At 43.2% G+C, this 24375-nt stretch overlaps 1 protein-coding gene across 1 annotated transcript in view; it reads left to right on the top strand.

The window, feature by feature from the left end:
* dpysl3 (dihydropyrimidinase like 3) overlaps positions 1 to 24375 on the top strand; it is an 81190-nt gene that overhangs the window by 33702 nt on the left and 23113 nt on the right. The window contains exons 4-11 of the mRNA XM_080748859.1: positions 4318 to 4482; positions 5135 to 5196; positions 6497 to 6577; positions 9560 to 9628; positions 12496 to 12616; positions 17069 to 17225; positions 19069 to 19210; positions 21992 to 22162. Coding sequence (XP_080604985.1) covers positions 4318 to 4482; positions 5135 to 5196; positions 6497 to 6577; positions 9560 to 9628; positions 12496 to 12616; positions 17069 to 17225; positions 19069 to 19210; positions 21992 to 22162 — 968 coding nt within the window. The remainder of the gene's footprint in view (positions 1 to 4317; positions 4483 to 5134; positions 5197 to 6496; positions 6578 to 9559; positions 9629 to 12495; positions 12617 to 17068; positions 17226 to 19068; positions 19211 to 21991; positions 22163 to 24375) is intronic.

Raw genomic sequence — 24375 nt, 5'->3', positions numbered from 1 at the left:
ATTTTTTAAAAATATATCATTATTTTATTTTTAGAAAAAAAAAGACAGAAGAATTTTAACATTTTCAAACAAACAAGCACATCTAAGAAATCACATAAAATATAATAATAATTAAGAATTAGGCTAGTGAAAAAAGCCGATCTACAAGCTCTCGACCCGAAGCAACGCATTGTGACTTGTGAGCTTGTAGATCTGCTACCCGATTTTCACTATAGTTTGTGTCCTGGGGTGAATGTCTGATTTCTCTTTTGGGTCACAGGCTAAAAGGTTTGGGAACCACTGGTCTGGCCTATTCACAGCCTCCATCCATACTGTGTGTGTGTGTGTGACTGTGTGTGTGTGCATGCTTGCATGCGTTTGTTTGTTTGTGTGTGTGCATGCGTGCGTGCGTTCCTGGCCTCATTCATGGTCAAAATGTTGGACATTAGTCTGGTGAATTGGGGACAGCAACGTTCCAATTCCAAATTAGGGACAAACTCTGTGTCCCCGCGATAGAGGCCTTGCACGAAAGGTCTGTGTAGTTCTCTACTAGCACGGCTGACTGTAACCATGGTAACCACTTTCCCTAAAAGACAAGGCCTAATTGCTGTGCCTGGTTAGTAGTAGTTAGGTACAGTAAAACACTGGAAAAGCATGAGATTAGTCTTCCACTGTGACTTCTCTACAAGATCCAGGAAAAAGACAAAACGATAAATGATTATACTTATCGTAGTTGTCGGGTGAAAATCTTGTATGTCCAAAACCGTTCGTTTTGCATTTATCGTTTTAGAAATGATTTAAACTAGTGAAACTACTAGCAAAACTACTTTTGTGCAACAGCCTTGTATGATAAAGCAGGGCTTTACTTGGGAAAGAACATACACATTTGAAACTTGGAGAGGTTTCCACCCGACAACAACGTTATGTTGATATACAGTATAGCTCATACATCAACACGGCAATAGGTTCTGTGCATAATGTAGTTTCCATGTTTCTACAAGGTGACATATCTTTTTCCTGTTCCGGTTCGTTATCCCCGTTTGACTGGCTCGCCAGCAGATTTGAACCTGGAAACACAGATAAAGGTGTGTTTCCCGTTCAAATCTGCTCCCGAGCCAATCAGACAAAGCTATGGGACACTGAAGTGAACGAGGAAACGGGTATGTATGCCACCTTCTAGAGACCTGGGACTACAGTCATGCACACACAGAGCCCACAGTTGTTTTGTGTCTTCCAACATAGGGAGGATAAATGGGAATTCTAAGCATACCGTGAAAGCTTTTAGGGATTTTACTGCAGTTTCATAAGGTAAGGGGTTGAGGTTAGGCATGTATCTGTGAGGGTTGTAAAGGAAAGCGGGGTGTGTGTGTGTGTGTGTGTGTGTGTGTGTGTGTGTGTGTGTGTGTGTGTGTGTGTGTGTGTGTGTGTGTGTGTGTGTGTGTGTGTGTGTGTGTGTGTGTGTGTGTGCACGCGCGCGCGCGTGCGTCTCTTTGGGTCCACTCAGTGCGCCCACATCTGTGTGCCTGCATGTGCCCATTAATGAGAGCAAGAAAGTGCATGCCCATGATGTAAAGTAACTAAGTAGATTTACTTAAGTACTGTACTTAAATACAAGGTACTTGAGGTATTTGTACTTTACTTAAGTATTTTCAACTTCCAATACTTTTACTTCTACTTCACTACATCTCGGATCCAAATATTGTACTTTTACTCCACTACATTTATTTGAAAACTTTAGTTACTAGTTACTTTGCAGATATAAATTATAATATTATAAAACATACATTAACTACGTTAGCCCTATTTTATACCGTGGCTATTTGAAAATAGCCGGCTGCGACACGTTGTGAGCTTGTAGCTACTGCTCTTTTCGAACATTTTTGTACTTTTACTTTTGGTACTTTAAGTACATTTTGATGCCAATACTTTCGTACTTTTACTCAAGTACATTTTGAAATCCAGACTTTTACTTAAGGGTGCCCTCACACCAAAGTACCTATGAGAGTGGAATCCGCGTTCCGCCAATGCATTTCAATGAGAAGGGAGCGTTTTTTGCAGAAATCCTCTGCTGGCATCAAACCGCTTCATTGAAATGCATTGGCGGAACGCAGATTCCACACTCATAGGTACTTTGGTGTGAGGGCACTCTAACAGAGTATTTCTACATCACAGTATTGAAATGTGAGTACTTTTTCCACCACTGCCCATGTGGCTGTACAGTATGTGTGTTATTATTTTTGTCTGATCACACATAATCCCATACATGTGTGCAACTGGGTCTCTCTTCCTCACACACACTGACCACACCGTCCACTCCTCTCTCTATCAACGGTCCATTCCCTGTCATGTCTAGTCTGAGCATCCTGGCCAAACAAGACCGCATTTCATAGCCGGCTCCTGTTAGAAGACAAAGAGGGCCTTTCTTTGGCTGCGGCTGTTTGCAGGACCTCATCCCATTAACATGCAAAACAGGCTCTGGGCAGACTGGGTTGTCTTTTTAATGAGATACAGAGGCTGGTCAGATGGCAGAGCAGCAGGCAGCCCTGTTCCACCGCAGAAGAATTGTGGTACTGTATGGTGATGAAGAGGAGATGGCCGGCGGTATCGTAACCACATGAACCCTAGCGTCCCTAATCTGGGGGGGTGGACAATCGGCGGAAATAGCCGATCTAGCTTGTAGATGGTCTAGCTCAGTGGTTCTCAACCTGTGGGTCGGGACCTCAAGGGGGTCCTCAAATTATTTTGGAGGGTCCCCAGATGATTAACCTAATGTGCAACATTGTTTTCTCACTCAGCAAACCAACATAACGTTCAAGTGTATAGAGTGTAGAGGGCATTATGCACATTACTAAAGTGACAATTTAAGGACTTTTTAATACCTCTAAAATAAACAATTGTCAAATATTAGAGGGAGAGATTGTGAAAATAATAGATCTACATGCTCATAACGCATCACGTTGTGAGGCGTTATGAGCATGTAGATCTGCTATTTTCAAAATAGAACCCCTATACAAAATGTAATGCCTCAACTCTTAGTGCTCGTCAGGGTGGGGGGTCCCCAGTTAAAATATGATTATTTGGGTGGTCACGGCCTGAAAAGGTTGAGAACCACTGGTCTAGCTTAGGTGAAGGGATTTGGAAAAAGGAGCAGACCAAGTATAGAGACAGAACAGTGTTGGATCAAGAAAGAGTTGCAAACGCATCAGGTCAATGGAATATGTCAGGGTTACATTAATATGTTTGTGCATTACTTTCATTAAATGATTCAGCGAAATGCTCTTTGAAACTTTGACAAACTTTAAAGTGAAAGTCAAAGTGCTTTAGGATAGATAATGTGACACTTCTGCTGTTAGCGGACGACGTCTGTGGCTTCATGTCAATGCTTTGCGACGTCGCCGGTGGCAGCAGCGGTCCCAAAATTCTTCAAGGAACTCAAATGTCAGTGGAGAGACAAAGACGTTGTAAATGCAGCATGACATGTGACAGCACTGGTTCCCACTGAGTGAACACTGCTGAAAACGCCGGGGGGTTATGTAAGATGAAAGAAACACCAGCCAATACACACACACGCACGCACGCACGCACGCACGCACGCACGCACGCGCAAACAAACACTCGCGAGCTGACATCAGCCTTTCTCTTCCCTTTCCTCTTCCGTGCCTCTGTGTTTCTCACCTCCCTGTTTTCATTCCTTTACTGTCTGTTCCTCCCTGTTCCGTCCTCCTCTCCACCTATCCATCTTCTAATTTGTTGATCCTCCTGTCTCTCTCTCTCTCTCTCTCTCTCTCTCTCTCTCTCTCTCTCTCTCCCTGCACTTTCTCCTTTCCTATCGCCCCTCCTTTCGCACTTTTCGCTTATCCTTCCTGTCCCCCTAACAATGTCCTCTCCCTCATCTGCTACCGTGCTTCCTCTCCTCTCCTCTCCTCTCCTCTCCTCTCCTCTCCTCTCCTCTCCTCTCCTCTCCTCTTTTTCTTTGCTCTTCCTCATGGCCCTACAGTGGATTATACCAGTGTTCAGTCTACAACACCTTATGGATTATGTGGTCAACACACGCTGACATTTTGCACCTTTATCCCATGTACAACAAAAACTAATTTCGCCCACTTTTTTTTTACTTCTGTAAACCTGTGATGAGACAATAAATCTGATTCTGATTCTGATCTGATTCTGAAGCCTGAATAAACAAGGGTCTCTTTAGTGCGGACTTGAAGGAGTCCAATGTTGGCAACTGGAGAATCTCCATGGGTAGAGAGTTCCAGAGGGTTGGGGCTGCCACACTGAATGCTCTATTCGCCCAGGGGTCTGCTTATTGCTAATTATTGCTCCCCTCCCCTGCAGTGGACCATGTGATCCCGGAGCCGGGCAGCAGCCTGCTGCAGGCCTATGACCAGTGGAGGCAGTGGGCGGACGAGAAGAGCTGCTGTGACTACGCCCTCCACGTGGACGTCACCCACTGGAGCGACAGCGTCAAGCAGGAGGTGGAGACGCTCATCAAGGAGAAAGGTGGGTAGTAGAATGTTCTCTGCTATCTAGAAGGATGGGACAATTTCATATCAGGATTATTGTGACCAAAGAAATCGCGATTTACGATATTATCGCGATAATCAAAATATCCCCAACATCCATTATCCTGGGGCGGAACGTTTGCCAAAAAATAGCAGATCTACAAGCTCACAGCGCGTGAGCTTGCAGATCGGCTATTTTTTGGCAAAGACATTTGGTAGAGAGTGACCACAATTGTGAAAACATTTGACCCGTTTTTGGGTTTGACCACAGCTTTGGATGAGCATGATAGCTACAGTACTATGGTATTTCTTTTTTTTTTTTAAGATTTGTTTTGGGGCTTTTATGCCTTTATTGATTGGACAGTAGACTGACAGGAAATGGGGAGACAGATGGGAAGTGACATGAAGCAAAGATCATCGGGATCGGGATTAGAAATGGAACCGGACCCTTACAGGTCCATTTGGTTCCATGTGTATACTCTGCAGGCATTACAGTACCTTCTCACTGAGTGTTAACTGCAGCCTGTTGCAGCCATCAAACCAAAACATAGCTCTGGGGGCAAATCTGCAAACACCACATGTGTACCATTACCACAGTGTGAAATCGTTCCCTAATAACTATCCCTGTGTCCCACCCCCACCTGTTGCAGGTGTCAACTCCTTCCAGGTGTACATGGCGTACAAGGATTACTACCAGATGACCAACAGTGAGGTACGAAGTCTAACATCTATAACAACTTATGGGGTGCCCAAAAGATAGATTGTGATTCAGTTAATTCAGAAAAGCTGGCATACAGTAGGTTTCCAGTTTTGCCATCATATGCTACTAACACTGGCAGTACATCTTCCAAATGCATTCAAATGTGCCCCCAGACATCTGGTGCGCAAGATGTAAAATTTGCTTTTCTGTTTTTTTTAAATTATTTCTTATGTGTGATATTGGAAACAGATCTTTGCGTGGCATACATGTAAATACAATCTATGTTATTTTATAGCTCCATACATCACCAAATAGTAGCCGGGGCATTTAATACGCAAAATCGATTTGGACCCCAGGCGTTTAAAAGAGCCATGCGGCTGTTTGCTGCAGGCGTTTATTTATTTTTACACCGGCCTGCACCAGGCCATTATTTGGTTACAGTTCCAATTAGGCTGAAGAAACTGCAAATAATTTTGTATCCAGCTTTCATATGCTTTCATATGTAGTTTAATATTTTTCATTTTTTTTTGCAAATGACATGAGAGTAGTAAAAAATATACAACAGTATACATGCAATTATGTACCGTACCTGCAACAATGAGTGCTATTTTTCTCCTTTTCCCCAAAATCAAAAACAAATACACACAATAATACAATGGAAAAAGTATGCTTTATGTAGCTCAGCTGTCCACTCTTGACACATCAATGATGCTTGTCATTGTGTGTTTGTCCATGAACACAGTCCTAGTAACCCATTGCCTTAGACCATTATTGTCATAGCAATTGCCCAAACAATATGACAACAGTAATGACCTACACCTGACAAAAGCTCTCCTATAAACAGTAACAGGTCCACTAGACTGTATTGTTGTGTTTTCCCGTTCTCCCGTGACCTATTGACTCGCTCTGAGGAAGCACACGTTGAGTGAACCGTAGCACTGGAAATAGCGGGCGCTTGAAAACTGATTTAACTCGGGACTTGGTGGTTGAGCTGGATTATTTACAGCCGTTCGTCCCACACGAATTCAACCTTTCCTGGAGAGACCACACAAAGTAATTGCAGTGCGCCACGGTAGACATCATGTAAATTGTGGGCTGTTTTAAAAAATCCCTGGCTTAACAGTGAAAAGGAGTGTCCCACTCCTGAATAAACAATCCTGAGCCTTCGTCGAAATGCTAATTTACTGACATCTCCCTGTGTGTGTGTGTGTGTGTGTGTGTGTGTGTGTGTGTGTGTGTGTGTGTGTGTGTGTGTGTGTGTGTGTGTGTGTGTGTGTGTGTGTGTGTGTGTGTGTGTGTGTGTCCCCTCCAGATCTATGAGATCTTCAGCTTCTTGGCAGAGAGCGGAGGCATTGCTCAGGTCCACGCTGAGAATGGAGAGATCATTGCCGAGGTAACCAAACTCAAATAAATTCACCGCACTTCCTCCCGCACGACGTTCCCTCTTACATCTCCCTCTCTGATCTAGCCTTCCTCCTCTGTGCTTGAGTTCAGCTGAGTTGAGGTTTGATTAGATTAGTTCAGTTTAGCGTGCATCAGTAGAGTGTGCTTTAGTTTAGTGTCATTTTAGCTTCAGTGCGCATCAGTTTAGTTACGTTTATGTGTGAAGCAGATAGGTTTGGTTCTGTTTAGTGTGTGCATCATCATCTTAGTGTAGTTTAGTGTGCATCGGTTTGGGTTAGTTGAGTTCAGTCTAGTGCATGTTACTTTATTATCCATCAGTTTAATTTAGTATAGTTTAGTTCACAAATCAGTTAATTTTGTTGTTCCCTTCAGTCCAGCTCCAGTTTGGTTCAGCCTAGTATAGTTAAAGGTAGGGTAAGTGATTTCATTTAATTCAGATAATGACAAAGTGGGTCTATGTTCTGATAGTACTAGTTACTATAGAGTGTTTGGTCCATAGTTGGACTTCAGCCTTATATCCCTTGTGAGGAGAAAAAAAAAAAAAAAAAAAACAGTTTCAGTGGCTCCACCAAAACTGTTGGGCGACAGGTTTTCCTCCAATCAGGATAGAGTGGGGCGTTCCTCCAATTATGGTCGAGTGGGGGGTGCACCAAGGCCCGCCCCCACTTGATGTCACCTACATGAAAACTGAAAGCTAAGTGAAATCGCTTACCATACCTTTAAGGCTTATCAGCATGCAGTCATGCATTCCACCGTCGCCACAGACTAAACATGCTGCTACTGATGATGAGAGAGCGGTATAGAGCCGGCTTCTTCCCTGACAGTAATGTGTGGGTGTAGTTTATAGAAGCCTGCGCTGTATCTGTGGGCAAATGAAAATGAACGGACAGTAATAGTTGTTGGATTGAAAGGGTTGGTATTAGTCATAACTCCAGAGCACGTCTGGATTCTGTCAGTGTGTGTATGTGTGTGTGTGTGTGTGTGTGTGTGTGTGTGTGTGTGTGTGTGTGTGTGTGTGTGTGTGTGTGTGAGTGTGAGTGTGTGTGTGCGCATATATCTGTCTGTAACTGTGTGGTGTGCGTTGGGGTCTGAAAGAATCCCTGTAAATCGCAGCTATCCTATCTAATCTAAACCTGGTACTTTGAACGGGTCTGATGCATGTCAGCTTTTAAACCAAAACAATGTGTGAGCCACAAGATTCTTATCCCGACCCTGGACTACCTCCAAACCGCTCACATAGGGGAAGTAGAGTACACTGTACGTGTTTAAAGTCACGTTAATGCGCTTTAAACGTCGTAGACGACGTGTCGGAACATGCAGGGCTCACCTCTTGCATTCACTTGTGAAACATAACAAGTGTTAAGGCTTTCACCCCAAGCACTATAACTATAATAACTATAATGAAGAACTTTAATCCATGTAGTTCATTAAAGTGAGTATGTCTTCTATGGCAGCATGTTGAAAAAACAGCCAATCTACAAGCTCTCAGTGAGTCGCAGACGCATTGAGATTGTCTGTTTTCGGTTATTATTGTAGCGTTCAAGCTAGCAATTATGTTCAGACAGAAGCATTTTCAATAAAATCTTAATAGTCTCGCCTATTTCATACTTTTGTATAAAAGCAAAGGCCTCAGTCTGTGACTTCTTCACCTGGTTGGCAGTATGTAGAACAACAGGAACAATTTGACTAAAACATCATAATGTTACATATTGTCCTCATACATGTCTTTGTTATAGTTTTGGTGTGGTCCCTGCCATGTACTTGACTTACTTAGAACAATTTAAAAAACGATATCTTTAAAGTTATAGTTCTAATGCTTATTGCTTTATTGTCAAATGACTTAACACTGAGATATTGGTGTGGCTAACTTCAGCTGGGTCACCACCCACCTGACAACCATGCATACTTAATGAACTGGTGGGTGTGGCCACATAAAAAACACATTTTAACACTTTCTGTACACTTTTTTTGGAAAAGATCTTCCTCCTAGTATAATCACCTAGATCAATACCTGATCATTATGTTTTGGGGGGAGGGGGGGGGGGGAATCATGGCACCCCATCATTAATAGATTTAAAGCTCTATTGCAGTAGAGACTAGAGAGAGAGAGAGAGAGAGAGAGAGAGAGACGAGAAGAAAGAGAAGGTTGAGAACGGGGCCGGCACACACAGCTGGATGCCCCTGCAAACCTCATCCGTGCATTTGCCTGCGAGACGGACGCAAAGAAAATGATGTTGTTGACATTTTTGGGAGGTGCATGTAATCCACGCTGGCTCTTGGCGGACCACAGATACCCATAAGGCTCAGCGTGTGGTCTGATGCAGATGTTCAAGGCGGCCTTATTCAGCAGATGTTAAAAAAAACTGCTGTTTCCGTCCTCTGCACACTTTTCACAGACGGATACAAAAAAAAAGAAACATTTTCGGTCGAACAATGAAGATTTAAAGCAGTGTCTGTCAGCCAGTGGATCGGGTCAGAAGCTGGAGAAGATCTCTCTGACTGGGTTCATGGAAAAGGCAACACCTTGAACCACTTTCAAACCTGGCATCCCTGTCTTGGGTATGTCGTTATATAAAGAAATGGAGGAAAGCATTTTCCTAAACGTTACTAAAGAATTAAAAGAACCTCATGAAAATAGCCGACCTACAATCTCACAATGTGTCGCAGCAGCAGCGCGCTGTTGTTGTGAGCTTGTGCTGTTTATCGTATGATGAAGTAAAGAGCAGCTCAAGTGGATCGGGTTGTGACTTTGTGAAAGATGCACGCATCCCATCCCAACATTCCAGTCTCTGACTGTGAAATTGGTTGAAAACGCTGAATTTTCCACTGTCACAATTGACACATGTACCATGACCGGTCTGTACTGGGCGCAAGCGTGCGTGTGTGTGTGTGCGTGTGCGAGCACCCATGAATATTATGCAACCATCCATCTGTGAGCTAACCAGCTGTCGTCTACTTGTTTGTCCAACAGGAGCAGGCTCGCATGTTACAGATGGGCATCACAGGACCTGAGGGGCATGTTCTGAGCAGGCCAGAGGAGGTGAGAGACACACGCATGCACACACACACACGCACGCACGCGCACGCACGCACACTCACGCACACACGCACGCACGCACGCACGCACGCACGCACGCACGCACGCACACACACACACACACACACACACTATATATTTACATCACTTGTGGGGACATTACATAGACTTCCATTCATTTTTATGCAAGTCCTGTGGCCTTACCCTAACCTCTATCCCTAAACCTAACCCCTAACCCTAACCCTAAACCTAACCCTAACCCTAACCCTAACCCTAACCCTAACCCTAACCCTAACCCTAACCCTAAACCTAACCCTAACCATTGTGGGGACCTACTATTTTGTCCCCACACTGTCAGAGGTCCCCTGCAGGTGACTGTGTGAACATGCGTTTAGTCCCCATAAGTATAGCTAGACAAACACAAACACACACTCAATTTTCTGAACTTTTACTTCTACTACTTTACATCTCAGAGTCAAATATTGTACTTTGACTCCATTACAATCATTAGAAAACTTAAATTACTAGTTTGTACATTTAGATTAGCCTATTACACACATTGCTAACGGCCGTTTGAAAATAGCTGATCTACAAGCTCACAATGCGTCGTCACGATGCGACAATCGGCTATTTTCAAAATATTTTTATACACTTAATTTGAAAACTTGTCAAATGGGACATTCTGCACAATGAGCACTTTCCACTTTTGGTACTTTGATGGCAGTACTTTTACTCAAGTACATTTAGAATTTCCAGACCTTTACTTGTAACAGAGTATTTCTACATTGCAGTATTGATACTTTTACAAAATGTGAGTACTTTTTCCACCACTGCACATACACACGCACAGAGACATACAAGCAAGCAGCACACACACAGAACAAACACATTGCACTGCTCACCCAAGCTACGCCGAATGTACAGGACTACACACACACACACACACACACACACACACACACACACACACACACACACACACACACACACACACACACACACACACACATTGTTCTCGTTACGACACATCTGCTTTCAAACCCATTAGTGTCCCAGTGTGAGAATTCCCTGGTTTCAGCACTTGTTACTACTAATTTCATTTCAATAAACAACACAATGGAAACCACGTGGTCCAGTGTAAGCGCTCTAGCTGCGTGGGTTCTCCCATGTCTGGGAGGGGGGGATGGGAGTGGTTTGTATCTGGGGGTCCTGATGTTAGAGCGTGGTGCTGTGATAGCGTAATGGAATCGTGCGGAGTGGCGAGGATCAACAAACACTTAAGCACAACCACGATGACGTGACACTTCCTGCACGGTCCGAGGAGGAGGAAGAGTGCAATTGTCTCCAGATTGTGTCGAGTCGACACCAGAAACACAGGAACCCCCGTACAGGAAGTGCATGCACTGTGCAGTTATTCCCAAACTGTCATTATGTAAACGTAAAAGCCCGTTAAAGGACAGCTTTATTTTTTTACAACAAGGTTTCATATTTTAGATTGTAATTAGAGGAAAGAAAAGATAATACAATTATTTCATTTACTTCTTTCTTGGTTTCAGCGATTTTAGCGATTTTGATTTCAGTTTGTGGGGGCATGCGTACAAGTGGCTAAATATGTATTTTTAGACACAATAAGCTGGCAATTTCTTTATTACTATTTATACAGTACGTCACATCTGCCCTTGAAAGATTGCTGTGCATCATATTCATTGTGTCTAAAAATACATATTTAGCCACTTGTACACATGCTCCCACCCACTGAAATCAAAATCATTCAAATCACTAAGACGATAGAGAGCAGTAAATGAAAACATTTTAACACTCATCTTTTCTTTTCTCTAATTACAATCTCAAATATGAACCCTTGTTGTAAAAAAACAAACAAAAACTGTCCATTAACTCTTTGAGCGCCAGCGCCCTCTAGGGGCCAAAGAATGCCAGCGCATCTCTCATAGGCGAGCGCTTTAGCTTCCAGGACTTCAGCTTCCAGGACCTGACGTCCTCACGTTCATGCACGGCATGGAAATGTCCCGGATGAAGATGCTAACAGAATGGCTATTCCCATTTTGTCATCTAAAAGATCATTTTTGGGCGATTTCGCCGTAAATAAATCTCACGCCGCTTTCCTAAAACACAAAAAAGAGATATAAGCCTTTAAAGATGCGGTCTTTCATTGGATTAGGCGGAGATTGGCGATTGCGTTCGCAAATTACGGCCGGCCGGGACGTTGTTAGCTTTCGGCTAGTAGCTACAAAAATCAAGCCAGGCTTCAGAAGGCCTCTTATCATTTTATTCATTTAATTAAATAAAGCCGAACTACTTCGGGATCGGCACACTCGTGTACTCATCGGAAGCGGCGCCGAACATCGGGTGAACATTGGGGAGCTCAAAAATGTATTTTAAACCATTTTTAATGGAATATATCGTCGGACAGAGTAGAACGGCTAGCTGGCTAGCGGCTAGCGAGCCAGGACCACCCACGACTCTACAAGCAGCTCGGGGTAAGTGAATTAATAAAAAAAAGATTGTATTGGATTGAAATAAAGCCGAACTAGTTCGGGATCGGCACCAGATGAGTTAAGACCTGAGGCCACTTTTACAAATGCCTTCTAAACCAATAGTTCTCACACTCAATCACACACAAATAGCATCTTTTATAAACTCTTCCATTTTACCAAGGGAGGCCAAACCCAACCATGGTTGCACCAAATCATTGGTCAGCTGCTGTGGAAAACTGTCAACACCAGACCTGTGCTTTCATTTGAAGAAATGTCATCCAGTTGAAAACTAGGACAAGTCCTGCCACGGACAGATCTGTCCTTGTACAGACATATCGAAGACCCCTGAGTAAGTATGTCTTGTCTTGTCTGCAGCTGGAGGCTGAGGCGGTGTTCCGTGCCATCACCATCGCCAGCCAGACCAACTGTCCCCTCTACGTCACCCGCGTGATGAGCAAGAGTGCCGCGGACATCATCTCCCAGGCCAGGAAAAAAGGTGCAGTAACTATGCAGCATTACGTTGTTGTCGGGTGGGAAACCTTGTATGTCCAAAACTGTTCGTTTCTTATTTATCATTTAAAAAATTATTTAAACTAGTGAAACTAGCCGATCTACAAGCATACAACACCTTGCGATGCGAGGCGTTGTGTGCTTGTAGATCGGCTAGTTTTGTGCGACAGTCTTGTATGATGAAGCAGGGCTGTACTGAAAAAAGAAACCATACAAATTTGAAACTTGGGAGATACGAGGTTTCTGCCCGACAGTGACGATTTGGTTCATTGAAAATGATTTATCATCGCGGGTGGAAACCTTATTATGTCCAGAACCGTTTCCATCCGGGAAAAAGGGGGAAAAAAGAACATGTGGTCCAGTGGATACAGTATAGTTATTATTTAGTTACAAGCTCTTGTTAGTACCTTTCATTGGTTAAATATATGAAACCCACAGACACACGTCACCACTTTCAAAAAAGGTTTCAAAAGCAGTGTGTCTACAAGCTCACTACTGGTCACTACTTTGTGTGAAGTTGTATGACAAATGTACAGATATTTTTTTATATGATGCCCAGCCCGCACGGGCTTACAAGACACTCACAAATTATACATGGAATGTACATACACCAAGATACACCACAAAGAAAATACTAAAGAAAAACATATTGATTGTCTGTTGGTATTGTTTTTTGCCCGACAGTGGCGACGCGACACCTTTGCTCTTTCTTGCAGAAGACGACAACAAAAAACGACTTAAAAACTAGAAGCAGTGCTCTTCCGAGCACAGGTCTCCACCAGGCCGTGCATCCTGGTGGTGCTACTGTATAATATGCCAATGTAAAAAGGGTGGCATATGTTCTTCACCATAGATCTTTCATGGCAATCGGACGCTGCATGCATGATTTGAAGCATTGTGTTCCAAAAATGTGTTTTGCTAAAGTCTACCTGCTGGTGGCGCTATAACAGGCCAATGTGAAAAAGGTAGCATTTGGGAATATGTGTGACAAATTTCACGGTAATCGTAAGCTGCGTTGATGATTTGAGGCATTTTGTTCAAAAACGGAGCAATCCTGCAAACTTTGGAAGCCAATATTAGCCAATCAGGATGGAATATGAAATATCAGACGGATCGGACTTGATCACATGACTATAAAGATACTGTGTACCGATTCGCGTGATTTTTGGATAAAATCTCAAGGAGTAATATTCAAAAATGGGTTTTACATAAGTCGGCCCAAAGGTGGCGCTATAAAAGGCTGATATGAGAAATGCAGGGCAAAGGTTTATCCTTAGCCTCTAGGGAGTGCGCTTACAAAGTTTGAAACTGATCGGTGGAGTTGTAGGTAAAACCACAAATCGGCCTGTTATAGCGCCACCATGAGGCTGATTTAAAAAATTTGAAGTGGCATTTCTTCCTCGACCTAGTGGGACTGTGTGTGCGCAATTTCATGATAATTGCACTTTGCGTTTGGGATTTGAGGCATTTTGTTCAAAACGGCTCAATCCTACAAATTTTGGAAGCCAATCTTAGCCAATCAGGATGGAATATGCAAAATTGGACAGATCCGTGTCGATCACATGACTGTCGAGATACTTCCTACCGATTTGTAGGATTTTTGGACAAAACCTGTAAGAGTAGTGCACAGAAATGTGTTTTGCGAACATCGGCCACTAGGTGGCGCTAGAAAAGGCCCATTTGAAAAATTTAGGTCAGAGGTTCTAGATTGGCATCCAGGGAATGTGTGTGCTCACTTTGGCATTGACCGGGCAAACGGCGACTGAGATTTGGTGCACACAAACTGCGAGGACGCACGCACGGACGGACGGACGGACGCACGGACGGACGCACGGACGGACGAAGGGGAAAACATACTCTCCCCCATGCCTTCGGCTGGTGGAGACAACAATGTAAAACATTCGCAGTCCCAGGACTTTAGTCTAATGCTCCTACATTTGCGGTAGTTTTTTGCATACAAAAAGGCTCCAATGCCAGACCATCAAATGTTATAAAACTCAGCGGAATGTTGTCCTTACTATAAAGGTATCTGACCTCACTTCAGCGCTGTGTTTCCTGTAGTTCCTGCTGCATTGCTAATCGAGGAATGCACAGAACCCACACGCTTCATCCATGACCTTATATGAGGATTTAGCTATATCTGTCCCCAGGCACCAGATAGTACACAGTGCTCTCTGCAAGAGAAAGTCATGTGTGCAAAAGAGGCTACATTTTAGAGGAATTACTACCTTTATCATTCAGGTTCTTCTCCGTGGTTCGAACTGTCACAAAGCTGTCTCTGTTTTTCCTCACGGGGAGAGGATTGGGAAGGCCAGAGGGGCTCATACAGTACATGGGAAAGTCCTCTGTGTTCGGCCAGGGATTATTTTATACTTTAGCTATTGAAAAATAGCATATATTTTATAAGCTCACAGCGCAGCACAGAGTGCCGCTCTGTGAGCTTGTAGATCTGCTATTTTTGAAAAGTCATGGAAATGTGTGCAAATCTTTGAATATATGTATTTTTAAAGCTAACATTTGTAACTCACATTTTGCTTCTGGAGGGTCCCTGGAACTAAATATTTTTTTAAGATGGGGGTCGGCCAAATACATGCCATTTTTCACTTGAAAAGGTTTGAGCACCACTGACATAGAAACACTTGTGAAAGGGGACATTCTGCATAATGAGTACTGTACTTTCTTCTTTTGGTACTTTAAGAAATTTACTCAAGTAAATATTTAATTCCGGACTTGTAACACAGTATTTCTACATTGCAGTATTGATAGTTTTACTTAAAGGCCCGCTGTCAGCCCCGAAATTATAATAGTATGATACAGTAGTTCATGTGGTCTCTCTCCCGTGTACATCCTGAAACAGTCTGAAACTTTCAGACTGTTTCTCTGCTTTCTCTGCCCAACAACAGCTGACCAGTACAGTAAGTAGTCATACAGTCAGGCTATACAGACAATTAATTTGATTGGCTTATAATTGCGCATTCCCACAATGACATCATAAAAATATTAACTTGTTTTTTAAGATGATTCCCTTTCCCTAACCCTTTCCCTAACCCTTTAGGTGACAGGCCCCCTTTAAGTAAACAATGTGTACTTTTTCCACCACTGAAAATGTTTTTGTGTGTTTCAAATTAAATCAAGTTGTCTGCGGACAACTGATTTAATTGGGGACAGAATTTATGTCCCCAGTTTCATAAGCGTTATAGTTAGAGTTAAGGTTAGGGTTGTTCACAGAATGATGCTCTGCAGATAGATGCATGCTGTTGGATTGTTCCCAGATGCTGAGAACGTTATATGGATATACAGTATGCTAGGTTGTAAATCATACTTTGGTTATGGTTATTGTTAGGGTAAATCAGATATGGAATGAATGCAATGTCCCCAGAATTTTCCAGAATATATGTACTGTACTTACTTGCACGTATGCACATAACTAACTTTTAGGACAGTGGTTCTCAACCTGTGGGTCGGGACCCCCAGGGGGGTCCCCAAATAATTTGGGGGGTCCCCAGATGATTAACTTAATGTGCAACATTTTCTCCCTCAACAGTAAACAATGGCCGTTAAGGTTTAAGTGTATAGAGGGTATCAGCACATTTCTAAAGTGACAATTTAAGGACACCTCTAGAAAATAATTGTGAAAATAGATCTACATGCTGAGCATGTAGATCAGCTATTTTCACAATAGCACCATGTTATACATAATGTAATGCCTCAACTATTAGTGCTCGTCAGGGTGGGGGGGGGGGGGTCCCCAGTTAAACTATGGTTATTTTGGGGGTTGCGGCCTGAAAAGGTTGAGAACCACTGTTTTAGGACATACATTATGTGCAAGTTTGGCGATTTTACTCTATCGCTTAGGCTATATGCTATAACCAGCTCAGTGGATAACCAGCTCAGTGGCCTTGTGGTTAATGTGTCTGCCCTGAGACTGGGAGGTTGGGGTTTGATCGGGTTATACCAAAGACTGTAAAAATGGCACCCAATGCCTCCCTGCTTGGCACTCGGCATCAAGGGTTAGATCACCACTAGTGATTTCCCGAGTGCGGCACGGCTGCGGCTTACCGCTCCAAGAGATGGGTCAAATGCGGCGAACAAATCTTGCATACAGCAATATGTAACAAATAGTATGAATCTTAATCTTATAGGTCATCACTGGTTTGCTCAAATTGTGAGTTGTGATATCTTGGCCAGATGAAGACTTGACAATGACAAAGTAAAAAAAAAAAAAGAGGATTTTTTTTTTTTTTTAAGTGCAAGTAATGGAATGCTTCCAAGGATGATATTTAGGCCTTTTCAGGGCATCATTGCTCTGCTGCATACACCATCAGACAGTTATCCCAAATACTGCAGTGGGATTTTAAACCTTGTATAATCCATATTGTCGAATTTTGAATTCACATAGAACGCCACATCACCAGCATCTTTTAAATGTGTATTTCAGGAAACGTTGTGTTTGGGGAGCCAATCACTGCCAGCTTGGGCACTGACGGGACGCACTATTGGAGCAAGAACTGGGCCAAGGCGGCGTCCTTTGTGACATCACCCCCCCTGAGCCCGGATCCCACCACCCCAGATTACCTGAACACACTGCTGGCCAGGTACGCACCACACTGACCCCTGCTGGGCACCTTTTGTCAGTCCTGGTGCACAAAGTGGAATGGCAACGTGAACAAGTGCTCATGAACCATGCACACACAGTCACACACCATAGTGTTTTGTCGTTCATCCTTCACCTCATCCTTCTTAAAGGGTGTTTTCTCCCATTTAGTTCAAGCTATATCATTGTAATGTAATGTAATTGAGAAATGACTATCAGCCCAGGTTAGACATTTTGGGGATTAAGCATTAGAGTCGAGGTTGAGATGATTTGGACATGTGAAAAGGAGGGATTGAGAGAAGGATGCTGATTCACATAGCAAACAAGTACCTTGTTTTGTCCGCTATTTCTACGTCCCATTATTTCGCCTACGGGCGTCGGCAGGTTAGCTACTCACCAGCGTCAGGGTTACTGAGGTTAGGGTTAGACTTGGGTTAGGTTTAGGCATAGAGGTTAACATTCACCAGCGTCGGCAGGTTAGCTACTCACCAGGTTAACATTCACCCACGTCGAAATACTGGGACGTAGTACAAATGCAAACACAGTGAGAGAAAGTGTAGAGTGTATCTCACTTGTGGGTTTCCATGAAACCACAGAATATAAAGCGTTCTGGCTTGAATTACTAAATTAGCACTTCCGGTACCTCAATTTCAAGTTTAGGACAAATTATATTAGGGTAAAATATAACCAAATTACTATTTTATGGCAGCCACATAAAATATGAAACAAAGTGGATGTTGTAAGGCTAGGATCACTCCATGTATTTTATGTTGTGAAATTTGCCAAAAGGGGGAAAAGGGGTATGAATAATATTGCCCTAGTGATCCCATTTGCCTTTCTGCAACTGAGGTCAAGAATAGGTACGTAAAGGAAATTAGTAGGGAAAACCAAAGCCCTGTGTCCTTCAGGTCTGCTGACTATAATCTAAATATATTGCTGAAATGGGATTGTTGGCTTTCCATCTCAATGATAAATATACTATTATTCCACACAAGTGGCTCTCTTCATCATCTGGTAAGAGAGTTAAAGCATGCTCTGGAAACAGAGAACACCCAACAGCCGTTTGCAGTGTAGACGAGAGGCTTTTGGCAGGGTGTAGCTCACCTATACTGTTGTCCAAGTTGTGTTCTAGTACATGAATCTCCAGCTGCGGTGAAGTAACCTTTTCTTTCCAAGCTTCGGCCCTGTGGGAACGGCAATAAAACCCTTTTGATATAAAGTAGTTTTTTCCGGTCTGGAAAGGATGAAGGAGGAATTGATTGCTGCGTTTCATCTCAGGTAGCTTATGTGTCATTTTAATGTTTTCTCGCTTGGCACGAGGACAATGCACAGCTTGATAAACTATAAGGTAATGGGGGCTTGCCGTATTAATGGCTTTCTGTTTTGTTTAGCATTTTCTAATCAACATCTTTCTTTTCTCTTATTCAATTCAATTCAATCCAAAGTAGGGCTGTCACAATTAATCGACTATTCGCAATTATTTGAGGTAATCGCAATTATTTTGAATAATCGTCATAATCGTTTCCATGTTGAGAAATGTTAATATAGTTACAATAATAGTTAACATTACCAAAGCTAAAGTGGAACAATACGATCGAAGGGAATGGAAATTATGTGTTCCCAGAGCAGTTACATTGCAGCTCAGGCAAGAATTGTACATTTGCTGTAAGGAATAGTTTGCCTATATATCCACATAGGAAAGATTCACAATTAGCCGTTGTTAAGGGTAATTGCTCTGTTTGTATGTGTTTCTACAACTGTCTCCTTCTCTTTTCTGTCTCTATCTTCACACCACGTTATACCCTTCCCTCCTCCCTCTCTCTCTCTGTCTCTCTCTCTCACAGTGGAGACCTGAACGTGACTGGCAGTGCTCACTGCACCTTCTCCGTGGCCCAGAAGGCCATCGGCAAGGACGACTTCACTCAGATCCCGGAGGGCGTCAACGGAGTGGAGGAGAGGATGGCCCTCATCTGGGATAAAGCTGTGGTGAGAAAAAAGAGTCACGTCACATCACATATTTCCTTCCATCTGGGGGCCCCCGCACTGCAAAATGAGGGATGTCAGAATTCACGTGAATTTATGGCAATTCCCCCCCTCCCTCCGGAATAAACAAAGTAATGTGTAATGTTGTATGTATAATATCATCACTGTTGTGGCAGAAACCTTGTACCGGTATATCCAAGTTTCAAATTTTTATGTTTTTTTGTAAAGTAATGCCCTGCTTCATCATATAAGACTGTCGCACAAAACTAGTGAAAATAACTGATCTACAAGCACACAACGCCTCACGGTGCAAGGCGTTGTGTGCTTGTAGATCGGCTATTTTCACTAGTTTAAATCATTTTCAAAATGCTAAATACAAAACGAACGGTTTTGGACATACAAGGTTTCCACCCGACAACAACAATATTATGACATAAATGATCTCTTTCAGTATTTGCAAGGTGCAACAACGGTACAGACCTCAATGGAAAACAAGCAATATGCAGGTTCCCAGTGACGTCCAACCAATCTGGTTGGTGGAGCTGGTCGCGTTTGTTGTGTTTTGGGAAAAAGTCAAAGAGCAGCATGATGCCTCTGCATATCGGCAGTCGCCTGCTTGTCACGTAATGGCATGTAATCCACGGTCATCATGTACTTAAACCACATTAACCTACCGCTGTTTCCTGTTGAGATTGGCACAATTCACCCAGTTTTTTTTTTTATCTCACTTGTCTGCTGACCTCACTCAGCAACGAAATAAACAGAAAATAAACAAAAATAAAACAATTCACAGGATCACCCCATGATGTGCACTGCAAAGTTTCAAATGCACTACATTGCAGGTGCTTTCTGAGAGTGAAAAAATAAGAAGACACATGTGACATGTGTGATCTGGGCAGCTTGCCCCAGGAAATGTGCCAATCTCGATAGGGAACAACGGTTCATAATCTTACGTATTAAGTATCATTGTCTAATATTTAGGCATTTCTAGACGCCACTGTCATTCAGAGTCTCTCTCGCTCTGTGTCTGTCTCTCATTCTCTTTGCCCTAACCCTAACCCTTACCAACCAGCATCCCCTCCTCAGTGTCTCGTGTTGTTCCCTGCAGTCTCTTTGCTAACACAGGCAGGGGGTTGTAGATTTATACGGCTGCTTGTTTATGTGTTTGGGGACTCGGTGGTGCACCACTGTCTCTGAAGGTTTAGCAACACACAAGCATACTATAAGCAACGCACACGCATGCATGCTTTGTTTGCTGTTTGTGTGTATAGTGTGCATGTGTACAGGTATGCCATGAATGTTGCTGAAACTATCAAATATTCTCCCCACACACCCGACGTTGACATTTCTCCCTTCGCTTTCCTTGCAAAGAAAGACTAACCTAACCCATGTATGAGTATTTGTTTGAAACGACCTAACCTGTGTGTATGTGTATTTGTTTGAAACGACCCAATCTGGGAACCCATCTGCAAAAAAAAAAAAAGAAGAGGAAAACACATCACCTTCTGCTGTTTTTTTCTTTTCTTTCTTTTTTTTCAGTTGAATTTGCCTCATAAAACATTTGATTCTGTGGCGGACAAAAATGAATATTTAATTATATACTACATTTAATAAATATCCTTTGTTAAGCGGTTTAAACATTTTGAGCGGTGCAACTGGAAGGAGCTCCACTCCTACATCTGGCTTTGTCTGTTTGTACACCCAATGTCACGTCTTTGCACAAATAAAGCACCCAACGTTTGTTGTACACGCAGGGTCACATTGGCCAAGCTTTGCGGGACGCTTAATGAAATGAACTCATAAATAGCACCGCTCACTTCACATTAGGTGTGATTTCCTCTTTCTTCTCAAAGGTTTTATGGTAATGATTCACCAGGATCCTAGATGGCTTGATTCTAGGCTTTAAATAATTGATGTAAATATTTTTGTAAATCTCTATGGGAAAAATGAATGGAAGATTTGTTAGTGGCACCAGTAAATCACACCCACTGCTAAGCCCTATAGTAGGGGTCTTCAACGTTTTCAGGCCAAGGACCCCTTAGTTGAGAGAGAGATGAAGCAGGGACCCCCAGATTCCATATAGTTTCATCGTTTGACAGCGCAATCATCAGTGTATTTTGGATTCATGTCAATTTGTGTTTTCAGATATTTAACCACTTGAACCGTCAATACTTAATAAACATGACCTTTCACTCTGTACTCTGTCTGCTCTTTCCCCCCCCCCTACACCAAAGCTCTTTGCCAAAAATAACCGATCTACAAGCTCACAACGCAGCAAAGTTCTCAGAATATAGATGCTATAGGTTTCAAGTGGTTAATATAAAAAAAGGAGGAAAAAAATGTATCTATCACACAAAGATTTGGAGGACCCCTTGTAGTAACTCTGAGGACACCCTAGGGGTCCCGGACCCCCTGTTGAAGACCCTTGCCCTACAGAGTGCAATGAACAGGAAGTTTGCCCGTTTGGTCCGCCCTCAGCTTTCCTCTTCCGGTCCATGTGTCTTTGTTTACATTCTTAACATTCCTAACTCAACATGAGCTGCTGACAGATTCAGCTGCAGGGCTCTGAATCTGTCTTGAGAGATTAGAAACAACCTAACCTGTTAATTTGCTTGAAACACAACCTAACCTGTGTGTGTGTGTGTGTGTGTGTGTGTGTGTGTGTGTGTGTGTGTGTGTGTGTGTGTGTGTGTGTGTGTGTGTGTGTGTGTGTGTGTGTGTGTGTGTGTGTGTGTGTGCGCGCGTGCGTGTGTGTATGGTGTGTTTGTTTGAACCCCCCTCCAGACCACCGGTAAGATGGACGAGAACATGTTTGTGGCGGTGACCAGCACCAACGCGGCTAAGATCCTCAACCTGTACCCCCGGAAGGGCCGGATAGCCGTGGGCTCCGACGCCGACCTGGTCATTTGGGACTCTGACTCCGTTCGCACCGTCACCGCCAAGACCCACACCTCGGTGAGTGGCCAGTCCACATGGTCCAAGAGGCGTTATTATGATTCACACCGCAGCTCCAGGTGGAGCCGGTGCTTCAGTCCCCAATATAAAGACAAGAAACAACAGTAGGTCCACAGTGGGGGCGGGTTTCCATTCCGAAACATCCCCATTCCGAACACCAGGTTAGCATTCACCAGCGTCGGCAGGTTAGCATTCACCAGGTTAGAATTCACCTGCGTCGGCAGGTTAGCATTTCACCAGGTTAGCATTCACCAGCGTTAGTTTTACTGAGCGTTAGGTTTAGGTGGTCGGAATAGTTACAGAGTGCTGATTTGGTCTAAAAGGGCCTCTTCCTAAATTCCTTCACAGTTATACTAATAAAGGCTCTGTTCCATTCTGGGCAAACGGAGTCTGAGTGCTGATATTGGGCATTTTGGCTTGCTGGAAACACTCTGCTACACCATTGGGTCTAATATAAGGTTATTTGAGCTATTTTCTGGAGATAGTGCTACCAAACACTTCCTCCACTTCATTCAATCCAATGAATCCAATGAAATAAGCAGACATTATGCGATATAGACAGGGTGAGTGCTCTACGTAATAACAAGGCTGCACTAACAGTGATAGTTAGCTAACCAGCCTACAAATGTTTCGTCGTAGAAAATGTTCATTGACAAATAGTTGCACAGTGGAACATGTTTGTCTTTCACACTGGTGTTGAAGCCATAACAGTTAGCAGTTAGCTGTTCCTGTTGTGTGTCCAGCCTTCAGCACCATAAGCCGCAACTACTCCACGTAATCCACGCAGGATTTTCATTCAATACATTGTGCACAGTTGTGATTGGACAGGATAAACGTGCAGTATATACTGTATATGGGCTGGGCTGGGATGGGGGTGGGGCTGTTGTGTAACCCTGCTGCGGGGGAAAACATAGTTTTATAGAGAAAAGAGTGAGAGAGACGCATAGTTGGCCACCTTCCAGTGACCTCTTGAGTTCCTCCGAACAGGAAATGAAGTAGATGTCTATTACTGTACACACTGTGTTCACTCTGCATATGGCCCTGTCATCAGCAGCAGCCTTGCCCAGGTCTGTGAAAACAAGCCCAAAAGAAGCCACTATTATTAGGCCACGTGATGTGTGATCTATTTGAAAATAGCCGATTTACTGTACGCACAATGCATTGCGATGCGAAGCGTTGGATCTGCTATTTTCAAACATTTCACATTACACAAATAAGGTATGGTCCTGGCACAAAATATGTTTAGATGGGATAAATGGTGCATTTATATGGCGCCTTTATCCAAAGCGCTTTACATATATTGTACATTACATTCACCCATTCACACACACATTCATACACCGATGGCGGAGGAAACCATGCAACGCACCAACCTGCTCATCAGGAACAAGGGGTTCAGAGTCTTGCTCAAGGACACTTCGACACTAACTCTGGGGGAGCCCGGGATCGAACTGGGTTTAAGCAACCACTGGTTTAAGCAACATTAGGAAGCAAGCCCAAATAAGCAACTACATTTTACAAACAAAAACTCAACCCGTAACTATCAATAAGACAAGCAACTTTACAGAAAAAACAAAAGCCCAGAGTCGCTTATAATAAGCAGTCATTGGCAATACTGATCAGCAGCACAGAACTGACCTGTGACCAGTGGTGGACTGATGTACTTTTACTCAAGAATCATACTTTAGTACGATTTTGCAATATTTGATGCTTCTACTACCCCTCTACATCTCAGAGGCAAATATTGTACTTATTAAGCCTCTATCAGAGTCCAGGGTGAAGAGCTATTCACTTCACCGCGGTGTAGTTTTCTAGCTATCACCTAAAAATACATAACAAAGCCTAGGTGATAGCTAGGAAACTACAACGCGGTGAAGTGAATAGCTCTTCACCCTGGACTCTGATAGAGGCTTTACTCCTCTACTTTTTCTCCATCAGCAGTTGATGCTAGTTAATTGCATCGCGACATATTGTCAATGAGAGTGTGCATTGGCTATTTTCATTTCAATAGGGCTTTAGGGATTCATTCATGTATCATTCCTTCATGTATCCTTATATACAATTTAGAAGTTAGCCACTCCCTGAGAAGTTAATCACGCCCCGTGTACTGTATCCCGCTGCTACACTGCAGCTATGTTGTTAGCACAGACCCACGGCCCAATTCCCAAAACCATTTAACCGACAGCACAATCATACCTCTCGCTTTTGGACCG

The sequence above is a fragment of the Nannobrachium achirus genome (genome assembly GCF_963921795.1).
Source record: "Nannobrachium achirus genome assembly, chromosome: 19".
NCBI lineage: Eukaryota > Metazoa > Chordata > Actinopteri > Myctophiformes > Myctophidae > Nannobrachium > Nannobrachium achirus.
The sequence above is the reverse complement of the archived record's forward strand: the minus strand, read 5'-3'. Positions and strand labels throughout refer to the sequence as shown.